The sequence below is a fragment of the Salvia hispanica genome, chromosome 3 (genome assembly GCF_023119035.1).
Source record: "Salvia hispanica cultivar TCC Black 2014 chromosome 3, UniMelb_Shisp_WGS_1.0, whole genome shotgun sequence".
NCBI lineage: Eukaryota > Viridiplantae > Streptophyta > Magnoliopsida > Lamiales > Lamiaceae > Salvia > Salvia hispanica.
Window position 1 is genome coordinate 23,899,990 of NC_062967.1, and position 15,406 is coordinate 23,915,395.

Below are 15,406 nucleotides of genomic sequence, written 5' to 3' on the forward strand. Positions count from 1 at the left end.
ATCATGGAGGCTGTGCGTCAAGGATTTCAGCTACAGCTGGATTCAACCGAAAACCGTCCTATCGAGATGCTATCCGAAAGCTATGAAACTGCCACCATTTTCTTCGTCTTGGAAACGGCTTCGCGTGGGTATCTTGCTCATCCCAATCGGAGTCCGAATGAGGGAGTTATGGCGGTTTTACGGAAGTCGCGCAGAGAAGGCCGGGAACTTCGGGAAAAACGCCCGGCCGGGCCTTTTTTACCGTGCAAAACGCCCGGGGACAGGGAAAACGCCCGGGCGGGGCATTTTGGCATGTGAAAAAAGCCCGACCGGGCGATTATGCCGATTTTTAGATTTTGTAGGCCAACTTTCTATTTTTGGACCCATAGTATAAATATCTCTTGATGTCATTTTTCATTCTAGATAAGATTGTGATTAAGATATCTCCTTTGTGAGTTTTTCCTCTTTGAGGAATGTATCCAATTCCTTCCTTGAAGGTTGCTTGTTTCCATCTTTGATTGATTCAAGTAGAGGTATGCATCAATGGAGTGTATCCATTGAGTAGTGGAGCCAAGGGGTGATAGAGCTAATGAAAGTTGCCTAGGGTTGTCTCCATCTTTTTGGTTAAGGTCCTATGATTGTAGCTCTCTTATCTCATCTTTATACACATGCTTTACATTCCTAATCTTCCATCCATTCTTGTTTAGATTCAATTTTTGTTGGTTGGATCTTTATTATCTTTTGTCTTGTGTTGATAAATTGAAAATCAATCTCACAAAAATAGTTAGATCAAGCATAGCCGGTCGCTAGCCGACCATTGGAGATGCTCTAAAGTTATAAAATAAACTTCATGTCGTCATAGTAACTGAAGGGTGCCAGGAGTATATGACTTCGAGTTCTGTTTTCTGATGATTTCCTTTATAGTCAGTCAGCTGTTAAAGAGAAGAGAATAAACCATCGAGAGTTGTTAAATCATAAATGCACAAATCCATATAAAAAGTTGTTACAACGTAGTCCTTATACAAATGTATTATGGTGTTCCCAGAAAAAAAAAAAAAAAAGGTTAGCTGTGTAAAATAAATTAAAGTATAACAACAGCATAAATGCCAAATTGTCTCCCAAAGAAGACGCAGTGTTGAAACCTCATCGTTGACCCTGCCAACAAAATCAAATGGATTATCACCACTTCACTCAAAATGAACTATTAACCATGGTGATAATAGTTTTCATGTGATTGGAGTAACATCATATGTACACAAAAGAAACATTACACAGTAAATGAAAGTCATTTTCTGGTTAACATCTTAAAAAAACAATAACTTGCAACTGTAAAATCAAGAACACAAAACCGAAGTAGTACTTGTTTATTAGAAAATTCAGACCGATTAAATAGGATTTCAACCTGTACTGGCTAGACCTCATGGATACCTAGTCCGCAACAAAATGAACCAGAAAAACCTGATTAAAGTCCACCCGCAACCAATCAACATGTGAAAAAACATCCTATGGTCATGACTTGCTGAAATGTTAATTTTCTCTCTTAAGTGCGACTAAGCTAAAGTTAACATGGATACATACCTATTTATAAGTTAAAAACTAGTATAACCATAAAAAAAAAAACTTTCATCTGCATCTATTACTCATTTGGCCAACTGCAAGAACCATCTTGCATATCCAAAGTTGAAACTCAGCATGACACATTAGTTCTATTTTGTTGCTATTGACATAAAATGGCACATTAACAAAACATCCAAATATTGAAGCTCACCACCAGTCACCAGTTGCATGATGATGCGTTGAATCAGGCCTTGTATTCATGAACACGAATCCATTTTGTTGAAGACCACTTGTTCCCTTTTATAACAGGACAGCCAGCTGAAGAAGACCAGAAGCATGTTTTTTTATTACTCCATTAAATACATAATGCATCATAGAAGAGAAGATAACTGCCTGGGGATATATCGAAAAGATCAATATACTTAAGTGAACACTTAAACTACTTGTCTGAACCACAACTAACCGTGCAAACTTGATGAATCCAAAGTTGCATCCGGCTTCATGCTCCAGAAAAGTAGCGCATCGCCCATTTTTGGTCTAACTGAAAGTCCTCCTTTCCCACATTCAGATAGCTCATTCCAATAGGGTACCGAGCTAAAATTTCCCTTTGCAGCGGGAAATACAGTTTCACCTCCTTCTTCAACATCTGATCTGTATTTCACATTAAACATTCAGAAGAGGGAAAATTTGCATGTATACTTTAGTGCTGAAAAAGAGAAGCCACTTACAAGTACATTAGAACAGTGGCAATCCGTTGGCCACCATTCTGAGTGTTATATTCATCAAGAAAATAGTCGTAGTGAGGCTCATACTTTTGCCCAGGTTCATAATGAAGAACTTGAAGGCCTTCACCATGCTCTGCAGATTAAAAACAATGATATATGCGAAGCCCAAAATGTGAATAACAATACATGGAATGAGACTGATGATACATTAATACTTCCACATATCATAGGTGATGTAGGGGATATCTGTTTTAAAGCCCCAGGGAATCTATAGAAAGTCATAGCATGTATATTCAGTAAATTAAATACAATAAGGCCCAAGCAACATAAGATCTTTTATGCAGGGGCAAAAACAACATAATAACTTAAGCAAACGATTAAACATAGAATTTGATGCAATACAATTGCCAATGAAAAAAGTATTTACTTTCTTCTCTAATTGCAGATACATATGATACTAGAAACAAATTCATTTAAGTTTCCCTATGAAAACTAGGTTACGATCTGTACCAACAGAAAGGTTTTGGCACTCCACAGTTAAAAAACAACTGCATTTGGCAATGTTGAATGAAAATATAACTCAAATTGATTTTAAGAATGTTTCCCTAGCTCCCAATGCCATAATAGTCCATATGAAGTTTATCTAGCATGGTGGCAAGAAATTTATAGCGCAATCTGCAATCAGATTGCAACATAGAACTACCTTTCACAAGTATTGGCGACAGAGAAAGACACTGAAGTGTGTCACTGATCCAATATGATTCAAAATAGAACTACTTGTAATCTAATGACCAGATTTCTAAATTGATTTCAGCACATGGACTTTTCAATGCATATTGCATACCTACAGGGAGGAATGTAAAATCAGCAATTCTTTTCTCGATTCTCTGAACAACTTTATCACGTCCTCTCGTCAGAAATGTTCCATAACTTGTACGAACTCTGCAAAGATTCAAACGAAAATCAAGAAAGAACACAATAGTATGTGTTAGATTTTCCTTCTTGGTGGTGCATAAGACATGGTAAGTGAAAAGCATGTAGCTATGATTAGTATATGATGAATAATCAGATTGATATGCAGAATTTGTGAAAGGATCAGAAAAGTACCTAATTGCTAGAAAGAAAACTATTAATGCTTTTGGAAATTTTTGGAAATCAGAATAAGATCAAGTATTCCTATTGGTTTTTAGTCGGCTTAGAAGAATGAACTGGTACTTTGGAGACTGGAGGTGAGTACACCAAAAAGGCAAGGCTGGAAAATATTGCTTACACAGAAGGCAAGAATTTGAGGCTAGGTAAAATAGGATTAAAGCTGGTTGGGTTACATAAGAGCAGATCAGATCAGCTCAGCTTAAGGATCTCACATGTCACAAGGCAGCTAAGAACATACAACAAGATTCCATAGGATCTCACAACTATGTTATGCACATGAAATTAAGGTAAAAACAGAGTGAGAAAGTGTGAGAAATGGAATTGAAAGTGTCAGAAAGTCAGTCATGGTAATGTTTATCCAAAGGTAATCTTGTGGAAGGCGCATTTGAGTATTGTAAGACATACACAGTAAACAGATAGACTAGTTAATGAACATGACTTGAATAATATTTCTAGAGTGTAAAGACATGATGCGAATCTGCAATCCACTGCTTGATTCCTAACTTTCATGTTTTTTAAAAAAATCAAGTCAATGGTTTCAATATTTATTCCAGATCTTGGTGGTTTTCTAGTAGGTTCTCTGAATAGTTATTGAAGCTGTTTCCATTTCATATACTCAGTAGACAGGAAGAACAAAGAAATTATGCACGGTATACAATCTGGTATTAGTAGATTTGACAAGTAGAGTCAATGTGATTTTAAGAGAAAGCAATTTGAATAACATAGAGCAATGTATAGCAGAACATATTAGAACATTGTGATATAACATTGGCATAGGCCTGTTCTGTGAGAAAGAAGGTTAATCATACTACAATAACTCAGCCTAATAAGTAATAAATGAGTTCAATTTGATAAAAATAAAGGAATTAGAATAGGCAAACCTGCTGTCTCTGCTTTTTCCAGTTTCAGAATCGACAACAGTTGACTTTTCCATATGAGGCTGAGCAATACTAATTAGATATTCGCATTCCTCTTTTGACTGTCAAGAAAAGGATGAAAATGTTTTAGCAAACAAGCTTCCCTCACAGATACAAAAGGTAATCTGTGTGCTGAATGAAATCTCTAATAGGCCATGCCAACTGGATCTTCCTCAAACACCAATTTCAAGATCTAACAGTCAGACAATTAATAGCAACCAGTTATACTTTCCTCTCACAAACATTAATCACACCTAACCTACTTCCATTGTCTAATGTAAACTACACAGTAAAAAACATGGAATTAAAACCAATGAAATCAGACCTGCAGAGTATACGGATTTGAATTTACAGGATTAACAAGTGCATGCCTAACATAAACGACGGATCTAAATAAATAAGAAGCTAAAACTTTCGATTCCGAAACATAAGAGAGAGAATCACCAAGAAGTGATGAAAAATTGATGCTCTCGGCTCCCAGGAAATAACTTCAACCCATTGATCCTTGCTCTCCTCATCGCCACCACGTCTGAAACACAATCAAAATCGCACAAATCATCAAATCGCAACTTCGAATAAAAAAAACAAATCAGAATTGAGGTTTGGCGAATTGAGTAGAATTACGCGTGTAATGAATCGTGAGCAATGACGCTGAGGTCATGCGCTTTATGCTTTGAATTGCTGCTGCTGGAAAGGATTCCGAAAGCCAAAACAATCACAATCAGCAATGACAACAAAATCAGCCCGTACAGCACCAGCGTGGACGACGCCGTCTTGCGCCGCGGCGCGCTGCTGTAGTGCTGCCGCCCCTTCCCCGCCATGGGTGATCGAGTGCAGAATTAATTAGGATCTGGATTGCGAAAGAGGAATTGATTCGATTCGACGGAGACGTAGAAATCCGAAATCCTTGAGCTAGGAAGAACGAGTACGATTTATTAACTCGCCTCATTTCAGCTATTTTTATTTTTACCTGTTTTGGTCAACTCTATAATTTAATAAACAATCTTTTTCCTCAAGAAAAAATTGATCCTCCATCTTAAAACACTGGATTTATTGCACACCAATTAAATTAGGTGGATTATTTATTTCAATTGTTTTAGGAGCCAGATTATTAGTCGTCGTGAAAAAAAGTCTTCTTTTTTTATTTCATCGCATTCCTCATTAAAATTAATGTTTATCTATTTAATAAGATGAGTTTCATTCTTTATTAATCATATATTAACAGCTTTTTTATATCTTATTATTTTAATAATTTTGCATTAAAATTCATATAGTTTATTACCAAAACTAATTTTCTTATAGATGTACATAACACGATTTGGAGTTATGCTAAGGTTTATTTTATTTTTTGAGATCAATAATTGATTAATTGTAAAATAATGGTGTCTAAAAAGATGGTCATGAAAGCATATTAATACGCAATACTGTAGTGTATGTATGCTATGACTTCAAATTTGATGGAAATGATGAATATATTTTGAATTCATTTGATTGTTTAGTATTCATATGTTCGAAAATTATAACAATACAAATTCGTTCGTACTGTATTTCATATAGGCGGGTTGCATACTTATATATTCAGATAACTGAGCCGTGACCTTGACATTATTGCTATATCAATATTGATATTATTTTTTTTAGTTTATATATTTAAATTGTTTTTAATACTCAAAATTGTTATTTATTTTACAAATTACATAAAAATAAATCTTAATTTATTCTTTTTTCCATTAAAATTTCAAATAAATAAACAATATATGCTTGGAGTTTTCTATAATTTTCAGAATCAATCATGAGAATAATAGTCATTTTTAGATATTGAATCAAACTAAACGTAGAAAATAAACTAATGTGAAATGAGAACGGTATCTGTATAAATAGGTAATACATATTTTCTCTCTATCTAATATATCCATGTTCCAAATACATAAAAGTAAGTAAAATCAGTTCAAGTTTTAAATGTAGAGATATAGGCTCTAGTAAGTGTTTGAAAAACATGTTTGATGTTTTAGAATTGTCAATGCCTAATTATATTTAAGTGGCAAAATTAATTAATCACAAATTGCTCCTTCGCATGTGATTTAAGGTTTATTTCTGCTGACGAATGGTGGCACCATTATATGAAAAATAAACATTTGTATGTTTGTGTGTGATGTGGTCTTTTAATTAATTACTAGTGTCTACCCTCGTGCGATGCACGAATCAGTTTAATTTTATCACTTTAGATTTATATTTTAAATTAATTACTTAAAACCAAATACGACTAAGGATTAAAACTCACAAACATATAAAACAATTTAAATGTGTAATCCCAAAACATAAAATTAAATAAATTTAGAAATCAATCAAGTGCTAAACATATTTAAGATAATTGTACGAAAGTTGCAGTATTTATAAAATAATTAAAAGCTTCCGATAACTACTTTATTTATGTATACAACATTTTAAATTAATTACTTAAAATCAAATACAACTAAGGATTAAAAATCACATACATATAAAACAATTTAAATGTGTAATCCCAGAACATAAAATTAAATAAATTTAGAAATCAATCAAGTGATAAACATATTTAAGATAATTGTACGAAAGTTGCAGTGTTTATAAAATAATTAAAAGCTTCCGATAACTACTTTATTTATGTATACTGCATTTTGTAAACAATATTAATAGTTAATATTCAAACCATCTGTATCATTAAGCATGTAGATACAAATTACAAATTTCAAAATATTCACACAATGTCTCTCCTATTTAGGAAAAAAACTATATTGCTTGCACAATTATGCTTAAAAATTTATTTTCAAACCAAACCCAACGCTCAAAACTCTAAGCACAAACTTAAATGTACTTATAGATTAAATAAACAAAAGAAATCTTAACCAAACAAAAACAAAAACACAATGTCACATCTTCTTCTTCTATTTCTCCTGCAATCAACCCATGTTCATCCTTATTCTCAATTAACTGGTGGTCAGACATCAAATTTCATTATCTCAGAATGCATATTTTTAACTTTTAGATATATAAATTAAAAGAAGGAAATATTGACAACTCAATATCAGTTCTCGAAATAAACTACAAATCTCATACTTACATGAAATAACTTTACTTTTATACGTAAACAATTGCCTCTAATGCCACAATTCACATAGTGTATATAATTCCTGCAATTATGTAAACAATGAGGGTTAATCAAAACCATTCTGTCACACTTATAGATTTATGAAACTATTGATTATAAATGTATTCCTTAAAAATATAATTGAATATAGATAATGTAAGATCTTGGAACTACATATATTTAACATAATTAATCATAAAATATAATAGGATCGAAAACTTCTATACCGAAAGCGATTAGGGAAGGAGAAGAAAGCTTCCTTGAACTCTAGTGGTGCTACTCCAATTCTAAGGAATTGTTTCTCTCTCGTTCCTTCATTTTCATGTTTTCAATTCCAAGGAGTAATGTGTATGACTTGATGAACTTAATATTTATGGGCAGAAACATGACAAATTTTAGTCTATTTCCATTAAAATGGTTATTTAAAATATTTAATAGGAGTGTTTCTTTTATTAAAAATAGTTGACCGATTTAATTAGAATCCTATATAGGAATTGATTCACTTAAATTCTAACGGTTAAATTAAAAATTACAATTGTACACTAATTTGATCAGATTTATAGGAAAGATATAATTCATAAATCGGTTATGATGATTAATTAAATCAAAATTACATGATTTGATTATAGTAAAGTCACTACCAAATTGATTGCAATATATATGCCCATTTACCATATTAGTCGACCAAATTTGAATGGCTAATTAATTTAATGCTAATATATAAAAATATTATATATATATATATATATATCCATTTTCATATTAGTAATATACTATTAGTCTATTAGATATATTAGTCATACAATTAATTATATATAGATGTTATGTTAATTTATGAAATATATATCTGTATAGAGAGATATATTGTGGCTAATTAATATGATGATTAAGGAAACGTCACTTTCTAAACACTCCAAAACGCACAAATATTTGCAATTGCTATTTATAGTCTAAATTAATTACTTATGCCGTTTATAGCCTAAATTATTTCATGGCCTTTATTATACATAAATATTCATTAGTTATTATAAATATCCAAATTGGCCCAAAATTTATAATTATTAAAATTCATGCCCAAAACTAATAAATATTCAAAATGAAGCCAAAACTCGGCTTTTATATATGTATAGATATAGATATATAATCGAACATAGAGCAATGTATCATCTGATGAAATCATACTCATATCGATATCATAATGCAATACTACAATTAAGGGGGTTAATACGGAAATTAGACGATCTCTTCCGAAATAGTACAAAATCAAAATTAACATGGTCAGTCAATCTAATCTATAGAAACATTCCATGAAGATTTCAAACCAGCTATGGATCATAGCCATATAACTTAATACCTACTTAAATTGATTAATTCCTAAAATGGGGCAGATGATGTGCGATGCATGATTCTCTTCTCTTCACATTTCTCACCATCTGCTACGCCTATGCACACCTGCCAAATTTGACTCCACTCAGTACAAGTTTTGACAATACATAGTACTATTCGTTTCTAAACTTAAGTTAAAATCTTGTATTGATCGTGCTCACTTTTATTATGATAAAAGTCAAATTATTCCAGTTATTCTTATAGATTGAACAAACCAATATGGGGGTATATGACTTGGTTCAATACCTTTTTTTTTTTTTTTTAATTTTTAATTTTATAAAGGTCATGACTCGAGAAGAAAGATAAACAAACTAACTAAAGAATTTAATAACCTACCATGCTTTGATTATTCTTTTAGTACATTTCACGAAATATATAATACTATACCTGTTGCTGTTGCTGTTTCTTGAGATTGGCATTTTCTTCCCGCAAAAGACTCACTTGTGATTCTAACTCCATCGTATATGCCTGTCAGTCAAAATGAACGTACAACTTGTTTTCATCTCATTGTTACTTTATCAAAGTGCAAATTAGTTTAACACAACAAATAAAATGCGCTAACACAAAATTATCATCAAAACATGAAAAGCTCTAACTTATTTTATGATTTTTTATGAAAGATGACGTGCATAAATGCTAATAAAGAAAATCCATATATTTAGTGTTACCGTAATGGTAGAGTGGTTAGTGTTCTAAAGGAAGATCGTTTTTAAAATGAAATGAAATGGAGGGTTGAAAAAAAAATGGTAGTTTCCTGCTTTCTAGCTCGTGAGCGAGCGGCGGAGACTCGGTTCTTCATCATACGCTTGCGGCTGCGATCGCCGGAAAAGGTCTGAGATTCCGGCGGCAGTGAGCGGAAGTGGTGTTGCGCAGTGAGGGGCGGAGGGCGCGAGGCGGGGATCGGCGGCTCTTTGGGGAAAAGGTCCTGCAGGATGAGGCCGGCGGAAGGGTGGCGGGGATCGGAGGGAAGGATGACGTCATTCCAAACTTGTTCAATGGGAAAAGTAGGTTTGTGGGAAGTTGAAGATGATGAAGAAGATGAGGCCCACATGGAGTATATATCAATGGAGATTGTCTGAGGAAGTTTGCCACTTCTGGCTTCAAGTACAAGTACAATATATATAGAATATAGATGGTAGGCTCTTAATATGGTGAGTATTTTCAGGAAAGCTTCCAACCTTGTGGACACAGTATCGTAGTGCACCCACAAATGAAGTAGCTGTAGCTATGATGTCAACTGCATCTGTTCACTGGATTTCATGTCAATCCTACTTGGGTAAAATTTGGACGTCAACTAGTTGGATTATAATTTTATCAAATTAAATATTTTCAACTCTAGTCCTGACTGATTGAGTTTCGAGTTAGCCTAGTGAACCAGTTAGTCTAAAAACTATTACTACCTCCGTCCCTGAAAATTTGTCTCATTTTCCATTTCTGCCCGTCCCCCAAACCCATTTCATTTTTACCATTTTTGATAGTGGGCCTCATATTCCACTAACTCACTCCTACTCACATTTTATTATAAAACTAATATATAAAAGTAGGACCCACAATCCACTAACTTTTTCAGCTCACTTTCCATTACATTTCTTAAAACTCGTGCCGGGTCAAAGTGTGACAAATTTTGGAGGACGGATGTAGTACCAACTAAAATTATCTTGTAAATTTTTTAATCATAAAAATTCTATATTTTCTATAAATAATACTGTACATACACATCTACATCATTAGAAAATTAACAATATACACTATAAATAAAAATACATTTTGTATTTATTAATATTAGAAATATAAAATAAAAATATAATGTGGATAATAGATAAAACATCAAAATTCATAAGAAATCACGGGAATATAACTAATTCTCACTCAAGAAAATATAATCAAATCTAGAGCATTTATCTATATAAAAAATATGTTTTGTCTTTTTATTTTTAGTTTGAGACAATAATAATCCGTATAGGAAAAAAAAAGAAGAAGAAAATGTATAAGGAATGATTTAAATAAAATGGTGTGACGCAATACAAACGAAAACAAGTAAAAATCATATTTCCTTGAAGCCCAATGATCCGGTGCGCCAACCTGAACGGGCTAGACTGATTTCTAATCGGGTTATAATTTTCTAGCCATAATACTCTAAACTAAGCGGATTAATCGGGTCATTACATTGGGTTCAGGTTGAACTAATATCCCTAGTTGTAGCGGCCTAACAAGTCGCTGACCTAGACAGTCGCACACCACTCCATTCTGCATCATGCAGTGGTAATGTTGATGAAGAACACTCCAACACCAAAGATCTTGTTCATGATGGTGTAGAGATTATTGATTGAGCATTCTAAAAAGAAATCTGCAAGTTGCAATTAGATGCACAATTAGCAAGCAAGACAGTAGAGAAATAAAATCCTAATATACTTGCAATGTGTATTAGTTTGTAGATCTTAAAATGTCTCACGTGTTTCGTTCAATTCAACCCTCATATCTTCTAACTCATACTATGAACACTTGGATATTGCGTGTTGCAAACAAGAGGATTTGAGCAACAAATTAAATGCATAAATCGGCAATTTAGAATTTAACATATTCTTTCTTTAAAGAAAATGAAAAATTAGTGTACAATTTTGAAGAACTGGTGGAGGGCCCCTACGTGTCTCAGTCGCAATAACAGTGTACCAATTTTTTTAAGTAGTTGTCACACTCATATTCTTCAGCTTTTATATACCAGACTTGTCATAAATAAAATTTGCAGTGGCTTGGCAGCTTACTAACTTGGTGTGAATTTGCTTACTCGAAAGTCCTCAAGAAATTAAAATCAATAGCAAATACCCCTTCCGTCCCCTGTTAGGAGTCACTCTTTGACCGGACACGGGTTTTAAGAAATGTAAAGAAAAATTGATTGAAAAAATTAGTGGAATGTGGGACCCATTTTTTATATTGGTTTTATAATAAAATGTGAGTGAATTGAGTTAGTGGAATGTGGGACCTACTTACTATTTATGGTAAAAATGAAGTGTGACTCTTAATTGAGGACGAATCGAAATATAAAAGTGTGACTCTTAATTGGGGACGGAGGGAGTACATGTATATAATCACATAGTACTACAATTAATTAATTCAAAAACATACAATGCTTTTACTTCAAAATATAACATAAATAGCTTAAATAAAAGAAATAAAAAGTTAATGTGGGAATGCAAAATCGAACAAAGTACAAGCTAAATCTAAACAACTGCATATAGATTAGTAGTATTACTATTACTAGGTTGGATGTGTAATAGAAGGACACAGACGTGCGCTATCGTGCATGCTACCATTCCTAAAATGAAAAATCAAATCAAAATTAAAGTTATTGTGTGTGAAATGTGGATTGAGTTCATCAAGTTTAATTAATCATAAATGGAGATGATCATCTTTCTTAATGAGGGTAAAATCGACATAAATAAAGGCCCTTCAACCTATTTTACATAAAAATATATAAGAGCATCCTTAACCCCGTCCCGGATTTGGGCCGCAAGTCCCCTCCACGTCATCATTCCCTCAAATTAGGGGTTCCAGGCCACAACTCCATTAATACCGCAGGCCACAACTCGGGCCACAACTATTCATTTGCACTATTCACAACATATTTTAATCGTAAAATAGAATACGTTGAACAATTTAAACCGGGAAAATTCATTGTTCAATCGGAAAATAGAAAATTACAACATTGAAATTTAAAAATTCGAAAAAAAAAATTAAAACATAAGTCAATTGCGGTTCCAAATTACTTCAATTAGATCCACTTGGAGGCGTGTGTGTTGATCTTCTTGGCGCATCGCCGCTGAACGGGCCATGACATTACGCACGTCGGGAGGAACACCTTGCACGGCCGGATCGGTGATAGTGTAGCTACTGCTGGCGCTGGCGAGCGGATCGTCGCTCCAGAAAGTGACGTTGTCTCCCTCGTCCTCAACGATCATGTTATGCATTATGATACATGCATACATGATGTCGGCGATTAGGGGACGGTGCCAACCACGGGCCGCTCCCTTCACTATAGCCCAACGTGATTGGAGAACTCCAAATGCGCGCTCCACATCTTTCCGAGCCGCCTCTTGCTTTTTGGCAAACAACTTCCTCCTATCCGTAGTCGGAGATGTGATGGTCTTCACGAACACGGGCCATCTAGGGTAGATCCCGTCTGCCAGATAGTACCCCATAGTGTACCGACGGTGGTTGGCCGTGAACTCTACGGTAGGCGCTCGCCCGGCACACAAGTCGTTGAACAATGGAGACCCGTTCAACACATTGAGGTCGTTGTTCGACCCAGCGACTCCAAAGTAGGCATGCCAGATCCACAACCGTTGGTCGGCAACGGCCTCCAACACAATCGTTGGATGTGTGCCCTTGTGCCCGCTAGTGAATGCTCCTCTCCAAGCCATTGGACAATTCTTCCACTGCCAGTGCATACAGTCGATGCTGCCCAGCATCCCCGGGAAGCCGTGGGTCTCCTCGTGCATTCGCACCAATCTGCGAACATCGTCGGACGTTGGCTTTCTCAAGTATGTGTCCTTGAATGCTTCGATCACTGCCCGACAGAATTTGGCTAGGCAAGCGCGTCCAGTATGCTCGCTCACATGGAGGTACTCATCAAACATATCTGCAGTTGTTCCGTAAGCGAGTTGGCGGAGGGCGGATGTGCATTTCTGCAAAGTCGATATACTTTGCCGCCCGACAGCATCGAAGGTTTGCATAAAGTACGCGTCACGAGCTACAACTGCGTTGACAATGCGCAGGAACACATGCCTCCGCATCCGGAACCGGCGACGGAACATCTGATCACTCCATCGAGGATCTGCAGAGAAATAATCCATGAAAAGCCGCAAACCAGCTTGTTCACGGTCTCGGTGGATATACATCCGAGTACGCGGTACCCGGTCGTGTTGCTCGTTCCACGCTTGGATAGCAGCTTGATAGCGTTCCACCTCGTTGTTGATTTCTTCTTGGATTGCGGGCATCGCCGTCTCTAACATTCGAGCCATTTGAGCTTCGATTGCTCGTTGACCTTCACGACGAGGAGGCATTTTTCGAATTTTATTGTGAGAGTGAGAGAAATGAAGTTGAAGTAATATGAAAATGGATGGAAGAGTGGTATTATATATAAATTTTTTGAATTTAAAAAAAAATTGAATTTGCGTCCCGGCCCTGCCCGAACCCCAAATAACGCCGGGCCGGGACTCACCGCGGCACGACCCAACACAAATAACGCTAGGCCGGGACGGGCCTCGGGACCGTCCCGGGCCGTGACGCCAACATCTCCAACGCTAAAAACGGGCCGGGACTCGTGAGTTGCGGCCCGGCCCAGCTGCGTTATTGATGCTCTAATGACTCAACTCAAAACAAAATAAAGGTAAATGTATTATTTTTGGTCCGTCTTAAGATATTATCGTTTTAAAATAGCATTTGAGATCCATACTTTTCACTTTTTTTTAAAATAATTGAGCAAAAATAATCCAAAGGTTATGAAGAGTAATCCCTCCGTCCCACAAAAGATGTCACACTGTGGAACGGCACGAGGCTTTAGGAGGTTTTGTTTTGTATGTTAAATGGAGAGAGAAAATATAATTTTTATATTCATGTGAGAGAGAACTTTTTCCAAAAAGGGAAATGTGACATCTTTTGTGGGACGGAGGGAGTATTAGTTATCTCCCTTTCTTTCTTCTTCCCTTTCTTCCTTCTCTGTTTTTCTCCCTTTCACTAAATTGATACTATGTCTTAATGGTTAACTCACGCACAGTTCAACCAAAAAGAGAGATATCAAAATTAGTGATAAGTTATGTGAATTTGTATTTCTCATCTATGCATCAAATCTTCATTCCCCTATCACTTCTTTGGCAATTCATGTTCTTCTTCTGTAATTGGCATGAAGTCTTGATTTTTCGGTGCATAATACAAGAGATAGCGGTTTGGGAGAGGGCACAAGCTCCACTTGGTCCATGCTCTTTGGTGGAGCTTTACTAGCTGCTAAAGGAGGTCCTCGAGAATTTGTAGACCTCTTTTTCGCAACAATAGTTTGGCATCCACGAAGTGTAATCGGAGAAGCCTATAGTTCGACGACTAATGAAAAACAACAAAAATTAGTGAGGATCTGTAAAATTATCAAAATGAAAAATGTTGGGTTTTCTTGTATTCATCTAATGAGCGCAGCGGAAATTGCATACAAGAATAACAGATCTAGATTCATAATTATATTGCAAGTTGAGCATGTAAAACACAACGGAACTAAATCTTACTTGTTGTGTTGTTTTCTTCTGCGATTGAATCCTGCAAGTTGAATCCACTACTATCGAGGTCCACGTGCAATCCAATCCGATGCAGGAACTATCCCGGTACAATTGCTCCGTAGAAGAATGCTAGGAATTCTCTCTACAAAGCTTTACGTATTTTCTCTCTAATGTTACGCTATTTCTCATGTCCCACAATGGAGAATAAATAACCATTATATAGATGAAGAGTCACTAGGGTTTCATGATTGTTGGGCTTATGAACTAATATAATTATAGCCCAACTATAATTAATTAATCCATATT

The 15,406-nt window shown here is 35.3% G+C and overlaps 2 protein-coding genes across 2 annotated transcripts; both read right to left on the reverse strand.

Annotated features, from left to right (window-relative positions):
• Positions 1–929: 929 nt before the first annotated feature.
• Positions 930–5,262, reverse strand: LOC125211050 (probable prolyl 4-hydroxylase 10). The gene is made up of 8 exons (XM_048110730.1): positions 4,955–5,262; positions 4,775–4,859; positions 4,295–4,392; positions 3,106–3,203; positions 2,265–2,394; positions 2,000–2,187; positions 1,748–1,854; positions 930–1,134 (listed from the first exon to the last, which is right to left on the reverse strand). Exons 1-7 carry the CDS (start codon positions 5,149–5,151, stop codon positions 1,781–1,783), a joined length of 870 nt encoding a protein of 289 aa, XP_047966687.1. The 5' UTR covers positions 5,152–5,262; the 3' UTR covers positions 930–1,134; positions 1,748–1,780.
• Positions 5,263–12,583: 7,321 nt separating this feature from the next.
• On the reverse strand, positions 12,584–13,900 carry LOC125209636 (protein ALP1-like). Its single transcript, XM_048109225.1, has one exon. It carries the CDS (start codon positions 13,898–13,900, stop codon positions 12,584–12,586), a length of 1,317 nt encoding a protein of 438 aa, XP_047965182.1.
• Between the last annotated feature and the right edge of the window lie 1,506 nt (positions 13,901–15,406).

Excerpts from the sequence above, each read along its gene's own strand:
- LOC125211050 (XM_048110730.1), bottom strand. The coding sequence starts at position 5,151 with ATGGCGGGGAAGGGGCGGCAGCACTACAGCAGCGCGCCGCGGCGCAAG. Across the intron at positions 4,860-4,954 it reads GCTCACGATTCATTACACGC|ACGTGGTGGCGATGAGGAGA; the intron begins GTAATTCTACTC and ends ATTGTGTTTCAG. Across the intron at positions 2,395-3,105 it reads TTTTACATTCCTCCCTGTAG|AGCATGGTGAAGGCCTTCAA; the intron begins GTATGCAATATG and ends TTTAATCTGCAG.
- LOC125209636 (XM_048109225.1), bottom strand. The coding sequence starts at position 13,900 with ATGCCTCCTCGTCGTGAAGGTCAACGAGCAATCGAAGCTCAAATGGCT.